Source organism: Rhinichthys klamathensis, unplaced genomic scaffold (assembly GCF_029890125.1).
Source record: "Rhinichthys klamathensis goyatoka isolate OS25496 unplaced genomic scaffold, OSU_Roscu_1.1 h1tg000105l_1, whole genome shotgun sequence".
NCBI classification, from domain to species: Eukaryota; Metazoa; Chordata; class Actinopteri; order Cypriniformes; family Leuciscidae; genus Rhinichthys; species Rhinichthys klamathensis.
Genome location: NW_026606644.1, coordinates 257,038 through 269,453, shown reverse-complemented (window position 1 = coordinate 269,453; position 12,416 = coordinate 257,038). Strand labels below are relative to the sequence as shown.

At 38.6% G+C, this 12,416-nt stretch overlaps 1 protein-coding gene across 1 annotated transcript; it reads right to left on the bottom strand.

The window, feature by feature from the left end:
• Window positions 1-645: 645 nt before the first annotated feature.
• mcm6l (MCM6 minichromosome maintenance deficient 6, like) lies at window positions 646-12,336 on the bottom strand. The gene is made up of 17 exons (XM_056253430.1): window positions 12,235-12,336; window positions 12,013-12,159; window positions 10,942-11,052; window positions 9,538-9,787; window positions 8,461-8,626; window positions 8,152-8,297; window positions 5,815-5,965; window positions 5,274-5,415; window positions 5,027-5,168; window positions 3,953-4,060; window positions 3,704-3,859; window positions 3,473-3,599; window positions 3,155-3,318; window positions 2,077-2,185; window positions 1,563-1,760; window positions 955-1,094; window positions 646-858 (listed from the first exon to the last, which is right to left on the bottom strand). The coding sequence occupies exons 1-17, from the start codon at window positions 12,327-12,329 to the stop codon at window positions 736-738; spliced, it is 2,475 nt and encodes an 824-aa protein (XP_056109405.1). The 5' UTR covers window positions 12,330-12,336; the 3' UTR covers window positions 646-735.
• Between the last annotated feature and the right edge of the window lie 80 nt (window positions 12,337-12,416).

Here is a 12,416-nt window from a genome sequence, read left to right as displayed (position 1 = left end):
TTCAGATTGTGCATTCACAGAATGTACATTTTCATAAACTCAAGCTTGAATTTAGATTTACTATTATTTGAATGATTTTAATAAAAAGAACCAATAAAATGTGTCAGTGAACCGAATAAAATATTCCCTGTCTCCATGATGTTAAATGGTTTCTATATAAATATAAAGAAGTAAAAAGTAATACAAAAAAAATTAAAAAAAACCTTAAGCTTTGTTTTTGCAGGACTAACAACCTTTCCAAAGGCTTTACAGATCACAAATAATATGGTGCATTATTCCTTTAAATGAGATAAAACCTCAGAAATTATAAATGAGATTTCAACTCAAATTAAACACTGCATGTTTCACTATAAGGAATATGCTTCAGCACTTGTCACATTTAGGGAAGAGTGAAACATTCAACGATCAATTTTCTCTTCCCTCCCAAAATAGTGTACATTTGTCTTTTGATGTGCAAAAAAAAAAAAGGCTAACTTTAACGCTTTGTGTCATTTTCCATTAGTTTGATGGCTTGATACCCCTGACTATTGTTGAATTACTTTTGCATTTTGTGTTGCACTTGTCAAAAAAGATATCCCGCCACCTAGTGTTCAATAAACAAAAATGGCACATAATGCAAATATATATATATATTTATTTTTCTAATTCACTTAATCAAACATTGCATATTACATTAGTCATTATTTAAGACTATAGAAGCACTAAAAATGATCAAGGTTGGTAAAGCCAGCTTGACTAGTCTTCCAGTATATAGTTGGGATTCACCACCAAAAACGGATCCTCCTCCATGACGGGCTCTTCTCCATCCTTACTGATCTTTTTCAGCCCTGTTTTAGTCAGCTCTATGATGATATGATCCTTAAAAAGAAAGAGAGGCACTTTACACTGCTTCAGTTCAACTAAATGCAATGAAGACAAATAAAACAGTCATAAAGAGTGATAATGCATACTAACATAATGGATGAGTCTGTACAGCACTCTTTCAATGAGGTTCTTCTTAGCGACAAGTTCAGCTTCTGAATCAATTTCACTCTCCATTTCCTTCAGGTACCAGTTAATGAGTTCACTTTTCTTCAGAGAGGACTCCTCATCCACTAAAAACACAAACCTCCTTGATATCAATGACACATTCAGATTATAACAGATTAGACGTGCTTATTTCATCCTTCAGTTTATGCTCTTTATAACTTTCAATACATCTTCACAATCTGGTTTCCTGGAAAGCTTTGAGATCAAAATTAATCCAAAATGAGTTCTAAATGAGAAAGTCGGTTGTTCGGTCACTTTTTAAGAATTGCAAATGTAATGCATGGTTTACATGGCAAAGAATGACACCGCTAACCTGTTAAATGTATAATAATATATATATAAAAAGTAATGACATCAAAGAAATAAACAGTTTAATGATCACTGACTGTTGCACATAAAACCTCAATGGGAAAATAAAAATGCAAAAGTTTCAGAGATGAACAAAACACGAATGAAAGAAGAAAAAAAAAAACCACACCAATGAAATAAACCCTGTCTGAGATATTATTGAAAATGGAAAAATCAGGACTTGCATTGTTCCATCATTTGCATGTGCAGCACCAGCAGGTTGGAGACTCTCTTGTACTCTGCAAATGACATTCTGATAGCAGGTTTGGTTACCGCCGGCTTCTCCTGCTTTTCCGGCTCAGTGTCCATGGCCTCCACCGGATGACCGTTCACTTCACCTCCATTTCGACCTTCTGTCTCTTTACCAAACAGGTCATTCTGATCTGTGGAAGTACAACTGAAATCAGTCACTTCATTTTAGAAGTTCCTTCTACACCGCATGACCTCTGATGTTTGATTCATTGCTGGAAATAATGAAATGACTGGTAATAATTGGTAAATGGTAAATGGAAGTGATACATTTGTAAAAAAAATAAGTTACAAAAAGTATTTGGACACTTCAGACACTTTTAACAGCAAGTAGCATTTGCAAACAAACAGCTTATTTTTTACTGTTAGAGTACAGATTCATTATATTGAGATATTTGATAAGCCCATTTCACAAAAGGAATTGAACAGTATAAAAGATAGCCATCTCACCATTCACATCGTCATCCTGCTCCTGGTCAAAACTGATGTCGGGCGAGTCAACACGAATGATGGACTTGTTCAGGAGTCTAAACGCTTCTTTCACATGTTTGGGCTGGACCTTGCCAAAGGAAAAGGAAGAGGACACATTTCAAACTCTACATAAGCTGTGTCTGATGCACATCGGTGTATGTAGAAGTAGTTTATGGGCACTGACAAACATCACATTTATTTATATAGCACTTATAAAAATACAGATTGTTTCAGAGCTATTTTACAGTGATAAACAGGAAAGAATAATTCAATAAATGCAAGCAGAACTCAATTCTGCTGTTAAGTCTTTAATGTTGATTTAGTTCAGTTCAATAACGGTGTAAATTTCATTAATTATGGAATGAATTAATTTAATCTATAAAGCAGCTTTGGAGAAAACAGTGATCTCATCATCCACTGTTCATACAAATGCTAGAAATGTGGCTAGTAAAAAAGAAAGATTGCCATCAAAGAGCACAACCAGGTTCCTAACTGACGACGAAGACCTGACAGAGTAGCCATCAAGTGTTAGACAATATTCTAGGTTACTACGTGTGGAGGTTTTTGGTCACATAAATAAGAACTTTTCTTCACAATTAAGGAGGAAATTAGAAGTCATCCAATATTTTACACTGAATTTGCATTATGCAAGTTTTGTGAATTGGTATGTTTCGTCAGGCCACGAAGAAATTAGATTGGTTTTCATCAGCATAACAGTGAAAACTAACATCATATACAGGGTGAAAAGCAAAGGTCCTAGTACTAAGCCTTGCGGTACTCCATACTGAACTTGTGATTGTAATGATACCTCTTCGCTAATAGCTACTAACTGATGACAGTCAGATAAGTACGATTTGAACCATGCCAATGCGATTTAACTAATGTCAACGTAAATTTCTAGCCCATTCAAAAGAATGTTGTGGTTGATAGTGTCAAATGCAGTGCTCAGGTCCAGTAACACTAATAGAGAGAGGCAACTATGATGACATAAGTTAGTCATTTGTAACTCTAATGGGAGCAGTCTCGGTACTATGATACGGTCTAAAACCTGACAGACCTCGTCTGAGCAGTAGAGTCTGGTCATGGCTTCAGACAGACGCAGCATGCTCTCCAACTGCCTCACAGTGATCCGCCAGGCTGATTTGGTGGTTCCTCCACCATCCCGCTGCCGCAGACGCTTGTACTGGTCCACCACGAATTCCTGAGCCTCTGATGTTATCTACAGATGCAGGGTTATGAGGTCTATCATCTTACTTGTAATTCCAAACCTGTACGACTTTCTTCCGATTGTCTAGCTCCAAAAATAATTTGAGATCTACAACAAAGGACTAGATTTCAGTGAACGGCAACTTGAATAACGAATAGTGTCTTTCCTTTGGTTGAAACTGGCGGGCGAACAGTATGTATCTCTGGATTTCATCAGTACTGTAAACTCTTTCTACTGACTCAATGTTCCTGGCATGAAGATCTACAATCCGACGGGCGATGGCGTAGTCTGTAACCTGGTAGAAAAAAAAAGGGAAAAACAAAGACAAATGCTGTATTTTTTTTCTAAGTACTTTACACGTAGTGTACATCTAATAGAAGTAATGATATATGGTCTGACCTCATTGCATTCATCCACCAGTATGAAGAAAAGATCAAATCTGGACATGATGGGTGCAGACATGTTGACATTCTGTTTCAGAGACTTGGCGCGGTTATATCTGCCGTCTATGGGGTTGGCAGCAGCCAGGATGGAGGTTCGAGCATTCAGAGTGGCCTTGAACACACAGAAATGGTTAGGTATGGTGGAGTACGGATTAAACAGACAATGCTTTTAAACAAAAGACATTCCCGACAGAGGGACACACACCTTAACGCCCGCCTTTGTGATGGAGATGGTCTGCTGCTCCATGGCTTCATGGATGGCCACCTGGTCCTTAAGGTCCATCTTATCAAATTCATCGATACAACAAACCCCCTATAAACAAGAAATAGTATTACATTTTCTAAAAACAAATATGATTGCTAGTTCTTTCTGGGAGGTTGTCAGATCATTGCACAGAGTGCTGCAGGGATGATCATTTCTGTAGGCCAAAAACTAGAACGAGTCAGCATTTTATAACTTCAGATTCAATCATCCAGAAGTCAATGGGTCTGCGGTTAAATGTCTGAAATAGGGTCTGTGGTGAACAAGCTCAAGATATTTAAATATTTTATGACATAAAATACAGTAGTCAACATTTGAAGTGGATCAAAAAAGTTCAAGACAAGAACGGGTATTGTTCAAAATTCATGTATAACTTTGATGAAAGGTTTTGATCCACTTCAAATGTTGACAACTGTACATCAGTAATACACTCTTCTGATATTTTTTTTAAAGCTTTTACTTGTCTTGAAAAAGAAGGTTGTTGACAAGTGGCAAAATGTGACTAGAGGTTGTTGGGGACATTAAATATCATCATCAGAAAAGGTAAACTTACTCATCTACTCACTCACTTTCACAGCCTCACTGTGTTTATAACTACACTCTTGCAAACTATTGTAACTCAAACTTTCAGGGAACATGTTTTTTAAATTAAGACTGAAATATTTAATGAAAGTGTGTTGAAGTCATGTGACACTAGTGTTGTTTATTTATAGCCTACGTTTAGCTTTTTTACTTCTAGTGATTGCATGTAGGCTAAATTGTGTTAATTTGTGAAGATTAATCATGATGAACGAAACATGTAAGAATCATAAAGCTTTTGTTGGTCACAGAGTTTATATTCAGGAATAATCCAAAAGACAATGGAAAAATCCCATTGGGTTTTTGTCGAGTGAACCAGGGTGATGACTTCTGGATTGGCCTACACAAATATGTCAACACTGGAACAAGAAAGCTAATACGAAAGCCACATACTGACAGATTTACAGGAATACTTCTGGAAAAGTTCAAAGGAAATACATTATCAGCCAACATGAGGGCTCCTGCTTCAATGACAAACTCATGCGACTCCTCGTCTTTGATCACAGCGGCAGTCAGACCCGCGGCACTGCTGGCTTTACCACTGGTGTACACTGCTCTGGGGGCGAAATCCACCACGTGCCTGAGAAAAAAAAACACAAATACATCCCCAATCCAGCTATTAGACACTCTAATGAGCTGTATTTTAGGCTTAAATGGTCAGAGAAAAAGTTTCACTAATATTTACTTGAGGAACTGGCTCTTAGATGTACTCGGGTCTCCAACTATACACACGTTGAGGTCGCCGCGTAAAGACGTCCCCTCCATGGTCGTCTTTGCAACACCACCAAACAACATCAGCAGAATCCCACGTTTAATTTCATCATTACCTGAAAAACCAAAAATGACTATTACTAAGCAAGCTGTCTAGCAGACGGCAGTTCAAAACAGAAAGACTGGAGATTACTCTGACCATGACGTGGAAGTGATCAAGAAAGTCTTGTTTACTTGATACTAAGTGCCTCAAACTCTTAATATCTTTCCTATTCACCTCATTTTTAACATTAGAGTAGGTATGGCCATTTGTAACCGTCATACACTTCCAGTCTGTTATATCATTTTAACTTATATCGTAATCATAAACACATTGGTTTGTAGCGCAACTAGTTTTACCGTTTACTGCACTTTGGTATTCTTTAGTTATTTACCTATAGTGGCTAATGAATCAAGTCTCGCAAATTCACAGAAAATACAATAGAACCAATGAACAAGAAATGACCGGTAAGCACCGTGAATGGTGGGGAAGAGACTTGTGCAGAGGTTGTGATAGAGATTCTTGTCTTGGCTCATCTCAAACACTTTCTCCCATTCCTGCACGGTCATCTGGTTCTTCACGCTCTCAGCTGTCTGATCCTCCTGACGAAGCTCCTTTCCTCCAAACTAAAAACATTGCAATAAACATGAAATTGATCACAAAACTAACAAGTGATGTACAGTAGCTTGAAGGTTTAATTAAAACAAACAACAAAAAAACATTAACATGGATGCCAAAGTTAAAGAAATACAAGAATAAATGTGTAGTTTTCAAAACTTTAATTGAAAGTCTGAGCAAACAATTTTGGATAATTGGGTAAAAACTCATAAAGTTCTTCAGCAACGAGCCGCCTCTCGCTATTTGCCAAATTTTACATATTGCTACTTCTGACATCTTTACCTGTTGTAGCTTATTTCATGTTGTATGCACCAAATAGACACTGACACAGGTCAGGATAATTAAACGTCACTGTTTTTGTAAATGCATTTTGGAAAAATAGTTTATGACCATTTCAGGTTGCTGAAATTTCAGTGCATCAATATATAATGACATTAAATATATTAATGCCATTAGGGTTTGCAACAGCTGGACTGCTGTGGACTTGTGAGAATTTCTTACATTTTTATGGATTCACTACTAGATGACCTTGACATTGAAAAACTTTTAGTATTTAAACTTCGTTGATTATCTCCTAACAAAGCCACATATTAAGGTTCTGGGTAGATTTGAAAGTAAGCAAACAATCAGTTCTCGTAATCAACATGTTGGATGCAGAAGAAATGGGCAGGAATAAACATCTGAGGAATTCTGAAAGGGCCAAATTGTTATGGCAAGGCTTGTTAGTGGCTCCCGGTCATCAGTGGTGAGAATTTACTAACAGTTTTCTGAGGAGGAACAAACCACAAACCGGTGACAGTGTGTTGGGCGCCAAAGGCTCATCGATGCACAAAGGCAACAGAGGCCATCCCATCTGGACTGAGACAGAAGGTCTACTGTGGCACAAGTCACAAAACTTTGATGATGGTTATGGGAGGAATGCGTCACCACACACAGTTCAGTGTGATGCTCTGGGCAATGTTCTGCTGGGAAACCCTGGGTCCGGCCATTCATGAGGAAGTAAATTTGACATGTGCCACAGGACTTGAAGAATCTGCTGCTAACCTTCAGGGTTCTTGTAGAGGCCATGCCTCAGCATATGAGTGCTGGTCTGGCAGCAGCATATTTGGCAGGTGTTCATAATGTTTTGGCTTATCGGTAGTGATGGGGACGAGACCGCTTATGCCGAGTCAAGACCGAGTCTTTGAAGGGTCGAGTCCGAGTCGAGTCCATTGGTTTTCAAATACAGTCGAGTCCGAGTCAAGACCGAGTCTTTGAAGGGCCGAGTCCGAGTCGAGACCGAGTCCATTGGTTTTCAAATACAGTCGAGTCCGAGTCAAGACAGAGTCTTTGAAGGGTCGAGTCCGAGTCGAGACCGAGTCCATTGGTTTTCAAATACAGTCGAGTCCGAGTCGAGACCGAGTCCATTGGTTTTCAAATACAGTCGAGTCCGAGTCTAGACCGAGTCTTTGAAGGGCCGAGTCCGAGTCGAGACCGAGTCCATTGGTTTTCAAATACAGTCGAGTCCGAGTCTAGACCGAGTCTTTGAAGGGCCGAGTCCGAGTCGAGACCGAGTCCATTGGTTTTCAAATACAGTCGAGTCCGAGTCGAGACCGAGTCCATTGGTTTTCAAATACAGTCGAGTCCGAGTCTAGACCGAGTCTTTGAAGGGCCGAGTCCGAGTCGAGACCGAGTCCATTGGTTTTCAAATACAGTCGAGTCCGAGTCAAAATCCGAGTCTTTGAAGGGCCGAGTCCGAGTCGAGTCCGAGTCCATTGGTTTTCAAATACAGTTGAGTCCGAGTCTAGACCGAGTCTTTGAAGGGCCGAGTCCGAGTCGAGACCGAGTCCATTGGTTTTCAAATACAGTCGAGCCCGAGTCTAGACCGAGTCTTTGAGGAAGCAAGTCCGAGTCGAGATTTTGTCTCGACATGTCAGTTTTGATATTCATAATTTAATATCACCCCAGTTAATAATCAACAGTTAGGCCTACAGACTAAGCTAGATTGGGAATTGTTTAGACGAGCAGTTTTAACTAGTGATGGGGACGAGACCGCCTATGCCGAGTCCAAGTCAAGGCAGAGTCTTTGAAGGAACAAGTCCGAGAAAGCAGAAATCGGTCTCAAGACCGGACTAGAGTATTACATCACTACTTATAGGCGTATACAAAGCAACGCATATCCGCTACAATTCATGTTGTAATAAACAGCTCTTACCCGTGGGTTAGTTGCGGCCACATAGTTAGCCAGGAAGGCCAGTCTGTAGGAGAGTTCTCTGACACCCAAAGCCTTGAGCCCCTGAATACCTTCAGCCTCAAAGCCCTCCTTCGCCGTCACCCTGCTGCTGGTTTCTGCCCGCGTGCCTAGAAAGATGAGAAGAAATGTTCCAATATGACTCAATGACATCATAATGCACGTGGGCAAATGGCTTTCCTTTTTTTCTTTATACAGTAAAGACAGATCCATCAATTTTAGATTTTACTTTTATTAAATCTCTATTGTATTATTAGATAAATAGAACAGAACCAGCGAGTGCCATGGTGGACACATCAGGCACAACTATCAGTGTGCCGGTGAAGTCACAGCGATCTCCTGCTTGTGCCATTTCCACGGCCTCGGCCCTCAGGATCACCTCCACACTGCGGGGAATAGAGCCTCTCGGCAGCTCCGCCTGCGTCTCCTGGATCCGCACCTGAACAAGTCAAGCAGGTTCAGGATCAACTACCCATACATCTCACACCAGCCCATCAGAATTAAATCATCAATGAAGATCATAACGTACCATTCAATATTTACACGAATTACACATAAGGTGAAAAGGCTAATGAGGACAAATGTCAAAAACTAAACTTTAACACAATTTATTCAAATTTGCACATGCACAAATAGCAATTTAAATTGGCATGAAGTGATATTGACTTGTTAACGTTTTTGTGATCAGCGACTGAGTGGTTAAAAACTGTTTGATTTTATAAAAGTTGATTAGCAAAATATTTAACCTAATTAGTCACCATGAAACCAAAATGGAAACTTTTTTTTTTGGAACTGCAGTATTTATTATAAATGATTTATCCGCACTTTGTTTAAATCATGTGTCCTCGCAATTTATCAAAACTTCCCTTCCCCTTGCAGCAACATATCTTCTCTTGTCTGATGACATGTTTACTGCATGAGGGCGGGGCAAACTGTCACTCACATCAGATCCACCAATAGCAAACCACAACCATACAATAATTCATCATGGACAAAATTAAGTCAACCCTAAATTTCTTCTTGTGCGAGAAGCCATTTCACGTTTGACACACTTCATGCGTGTACGTAATTTTAAATATGCTTTGTGCCGTGTACAATAAACATAAGAAACAATTATCAGCACCATCACTTAAGCAAAATATAAAATTAGGAGACTTCGGAAACATGGCATCCTGCTGGTTTTTCTTTAGGAGCAATATCTCATTCAAAGAAAATGGCCACTAAAAGCTGCCTATAACTTACGCTTTATAAATAATCAAAAGTTTTCATATTTTATTTTGGATGTTTTCTGAAACCTTGGTAGCTAGTAGCTGCAATTGCAAACTGTTGGTCAAAACTGTATAGTCTTACTTTCTGAAAGTCAACAAAGCGTGACTTGTTGGTGTCGAGCATGAAGCGTTGGCGGTTGGCACACACTGGGTTCTTGCAGATAGTCGGCTGTGTGTATTTGAACTGCTGCTCCACATCTTTGATGACAGACTGACAGTCCAGACACAGAAAGGTGCCGCTGACCAGCTCTGGATGCACGGGGTGGGTTCGCACCACCTGACCGCTGAAGCGTAACAGAGTGCCGATGCGGGCGGTGGACAGCTCACGGATCCTGGGAAGCACAGGGCAAAGAGGTCAGCCAATCATAACAGGCAATTTACATACATTTAGATACATTTTAACCCTCCTGTTACCCTCAAATTTGATAACATTTTTTACCCACTGGGGTCAATTTGACCCCAGTAATTTAAACCTCCACAATATATATATATATATATTTTTTTTTTTTTTTTACAAAAGTTTGTCTCAGGTAATTTATGTCTTTTGTTGACTACTTAAGTAACCTTTTAAGTTGACATCCACCCACCACCCCCCTCCCCACCCCTTATACATCCAGAATACCCATTGCATGACTATGGACAAATTTACAAATCACCATAAAATCTTACTGATTGACCTAAAATAGGAAAAGTATAAATATATTTGGTGTTTTATTTGTTTTATAATATTTCTAAGTATAGATTTTTGTAATCTATAACATTTGGAAAGAAAAACTATTTATTTTATCAAGGATAGTAACACGAGTTATGTTTGGGGTCAATCTCACAAAAATGATGTTTTCCCCTCCCCCATGGCACGGGAAACATCAAAGTTATCGCAAAAATTATGTTTTCCACTCCCCATGGCACAGGAAAGAATTATTAGTTCTGATGAGAATTATATCACATGTCATGTGAACTACTAGTGGTTCTCGCAATACTACAGATATGGTCATGTTAGGTTAGAGCCCTAAAACAGAGGGAAGTTTTTTAAATATAATATTGAATATGCATAATTATAATTAACATTATAAATTCAAATTATAACATGTTATAGTGACCTCAATAAAACAACCAAAACAAATGTGTGTGAAATTTTAATATTTCTTCTGTTTTATTATATAGCTAAAAGAGCCTGGGGTCAAATTGACCCCAAGGAACACCAATGCTACAAAATGTGTACAGGACATTGAAAAAATATCAGCAGGATAATTTAATGTTTACAGAGTTGTCCCCATTAAATTAGGAAAAGTCATTAAATCTAAAAAAAAAAAAAAAAAATCATGTATTTACAGACGTTGAACATTGAATGGGGTCAAATTGACCCCAAAGATAATAGGAGGGTTAAGGGTCAGAAAGGGGGTGCAAATTAAAGAAATATATGACTTAGACTTTTATTTAAAGGTCAAATCCTAAAAAAAAAAAAATTTAGAACAGAAATACTTACTTCTGCTTAGATGGAAATTCTGAAAAAGCCACATAAAACTCTTTGGATGGTGGAATATTTCCATGATCTCTGGCAAAGTGGCGAACTGCTCTGCAGAGAAACGGGTAAACCCTGAAAAAACAACAACATTAGGACAGATAATATGAGCAGCAAACCGATGACTTATTCACAGAATGATAATTTTTCAATAATACTGAAATGTTTTTAATACATTTGATTTAAATGAACATGGGCAAACACACCTATTCCCAGCCAACTGAAGAATTTTAAAATATATGAAATTAAGAATGGATATGATAGTTTGTTTTATAAAAACCTTTGCTCCTAAAACACTCAAAACGTACCATAGTACTACCATGATTTTACCAAGTACTAGGCTTCTTTTATATGGCAATTTCTGACATCACTGTAACATGGTACTGCCACATTGCTTTTTTTGTGTATTGTTGTTGAAATTTAGTTAGCTATAATTAATTAATTTAATGCTGCTTTTTTTTGCATTGGCCTGCCCTATATGAATGTGTATAATTTGCATATTAAGTGTTTGGGGGTAATAAATAAAATTGCAATAAGCGCAAATAACACAGCAAACATTCAAATGAATATACACAAGATCTATACACACACACAAAAAAAAAAAAATGTATGCACCTCTTGATGGAAATAACATCACAACATTTATTTCCATCAAAAGGTGCATCAACTTTTAGTGCATAAAGATCTTGTATTGACAATGCAAGAGTCCAGCACTGTGTAAAGTCTCCTCCAGCACATCCAATAGACATCAATGAATTTAAGGTCTGGACTCAGAGTTGCCAATTGTGTGAAACTGATTCTTCATGCTCCTTCACAACCATTCTTTCACAGTTTAAGCTTGATGAATATTGACATTGTCATCCTGGAATATGGCCATGATGTATCTTCCTGGTTGTTTACACACTCCATCAAAGGTTAGAAGAACTGTTGCCAAACATAACATGCTAGAAACATCACTGCAATACTGATTAACAAATTTAGTATTGGCCCATTTAAATATATTCCTCTTAAAGAAAGCAGCCGTTAGCTGTTCACCTGTAATATTCCTCTTGAATGGTGGTGGCGAGCTGCTGGTTGTAGTGCTCGATGTTACTGAAGCTCACGGTCAGTGTGTTTCTCTCCGGCCTGATCAGCTCTTGCGCGTCGGACAGATATAAAGCGTCGCCAGTTTTATCCTGAAATCTGATCAGTCACATGTTTTAGAAATCAAGCTTATTTGGCTCTTCATATACAAGTACCGCAACCAACTGCACTCACTCTTCCAAAAACTCCAGAAATAACTTCTGACACTTCTCGGAGAGCTCATCGCGCACTTGCACGCCCGCGGACGCAGCTTCAGCTCCGGGCTCCATAACACACACACACACACGCGCTCAGCTCACACAGACACACCTGTACAAGGTTATAATGAACCGCCCAATCATATACATGCTGCGCCA

Bases quoted from the DNA above. Each gene is read 5' to 3' on its own strand.
- mcm6l (XM_056253430.1), bottom strand. From the start codon at position 12,329: ATGGAGCCCGGAGCTGAAGCTGCGTCCGCGGGCGTGCAAGTGCGCGAT. The intron at 12,160-12,234 runs GTGAGTGCAGTT...GTGACTGATCAG, and splicing joins TTTCTGGAGTTTTTGGAAGA to ATTTCAGGATAAAACTGGCG. The intron at 1,095-1,562 runs GCAAGTCCTGAT...TTGTGTTTTTAG, and splicing joins CATGCAAATGATGGAACAAT to TGGATGAGGAGTCCTCTCTG.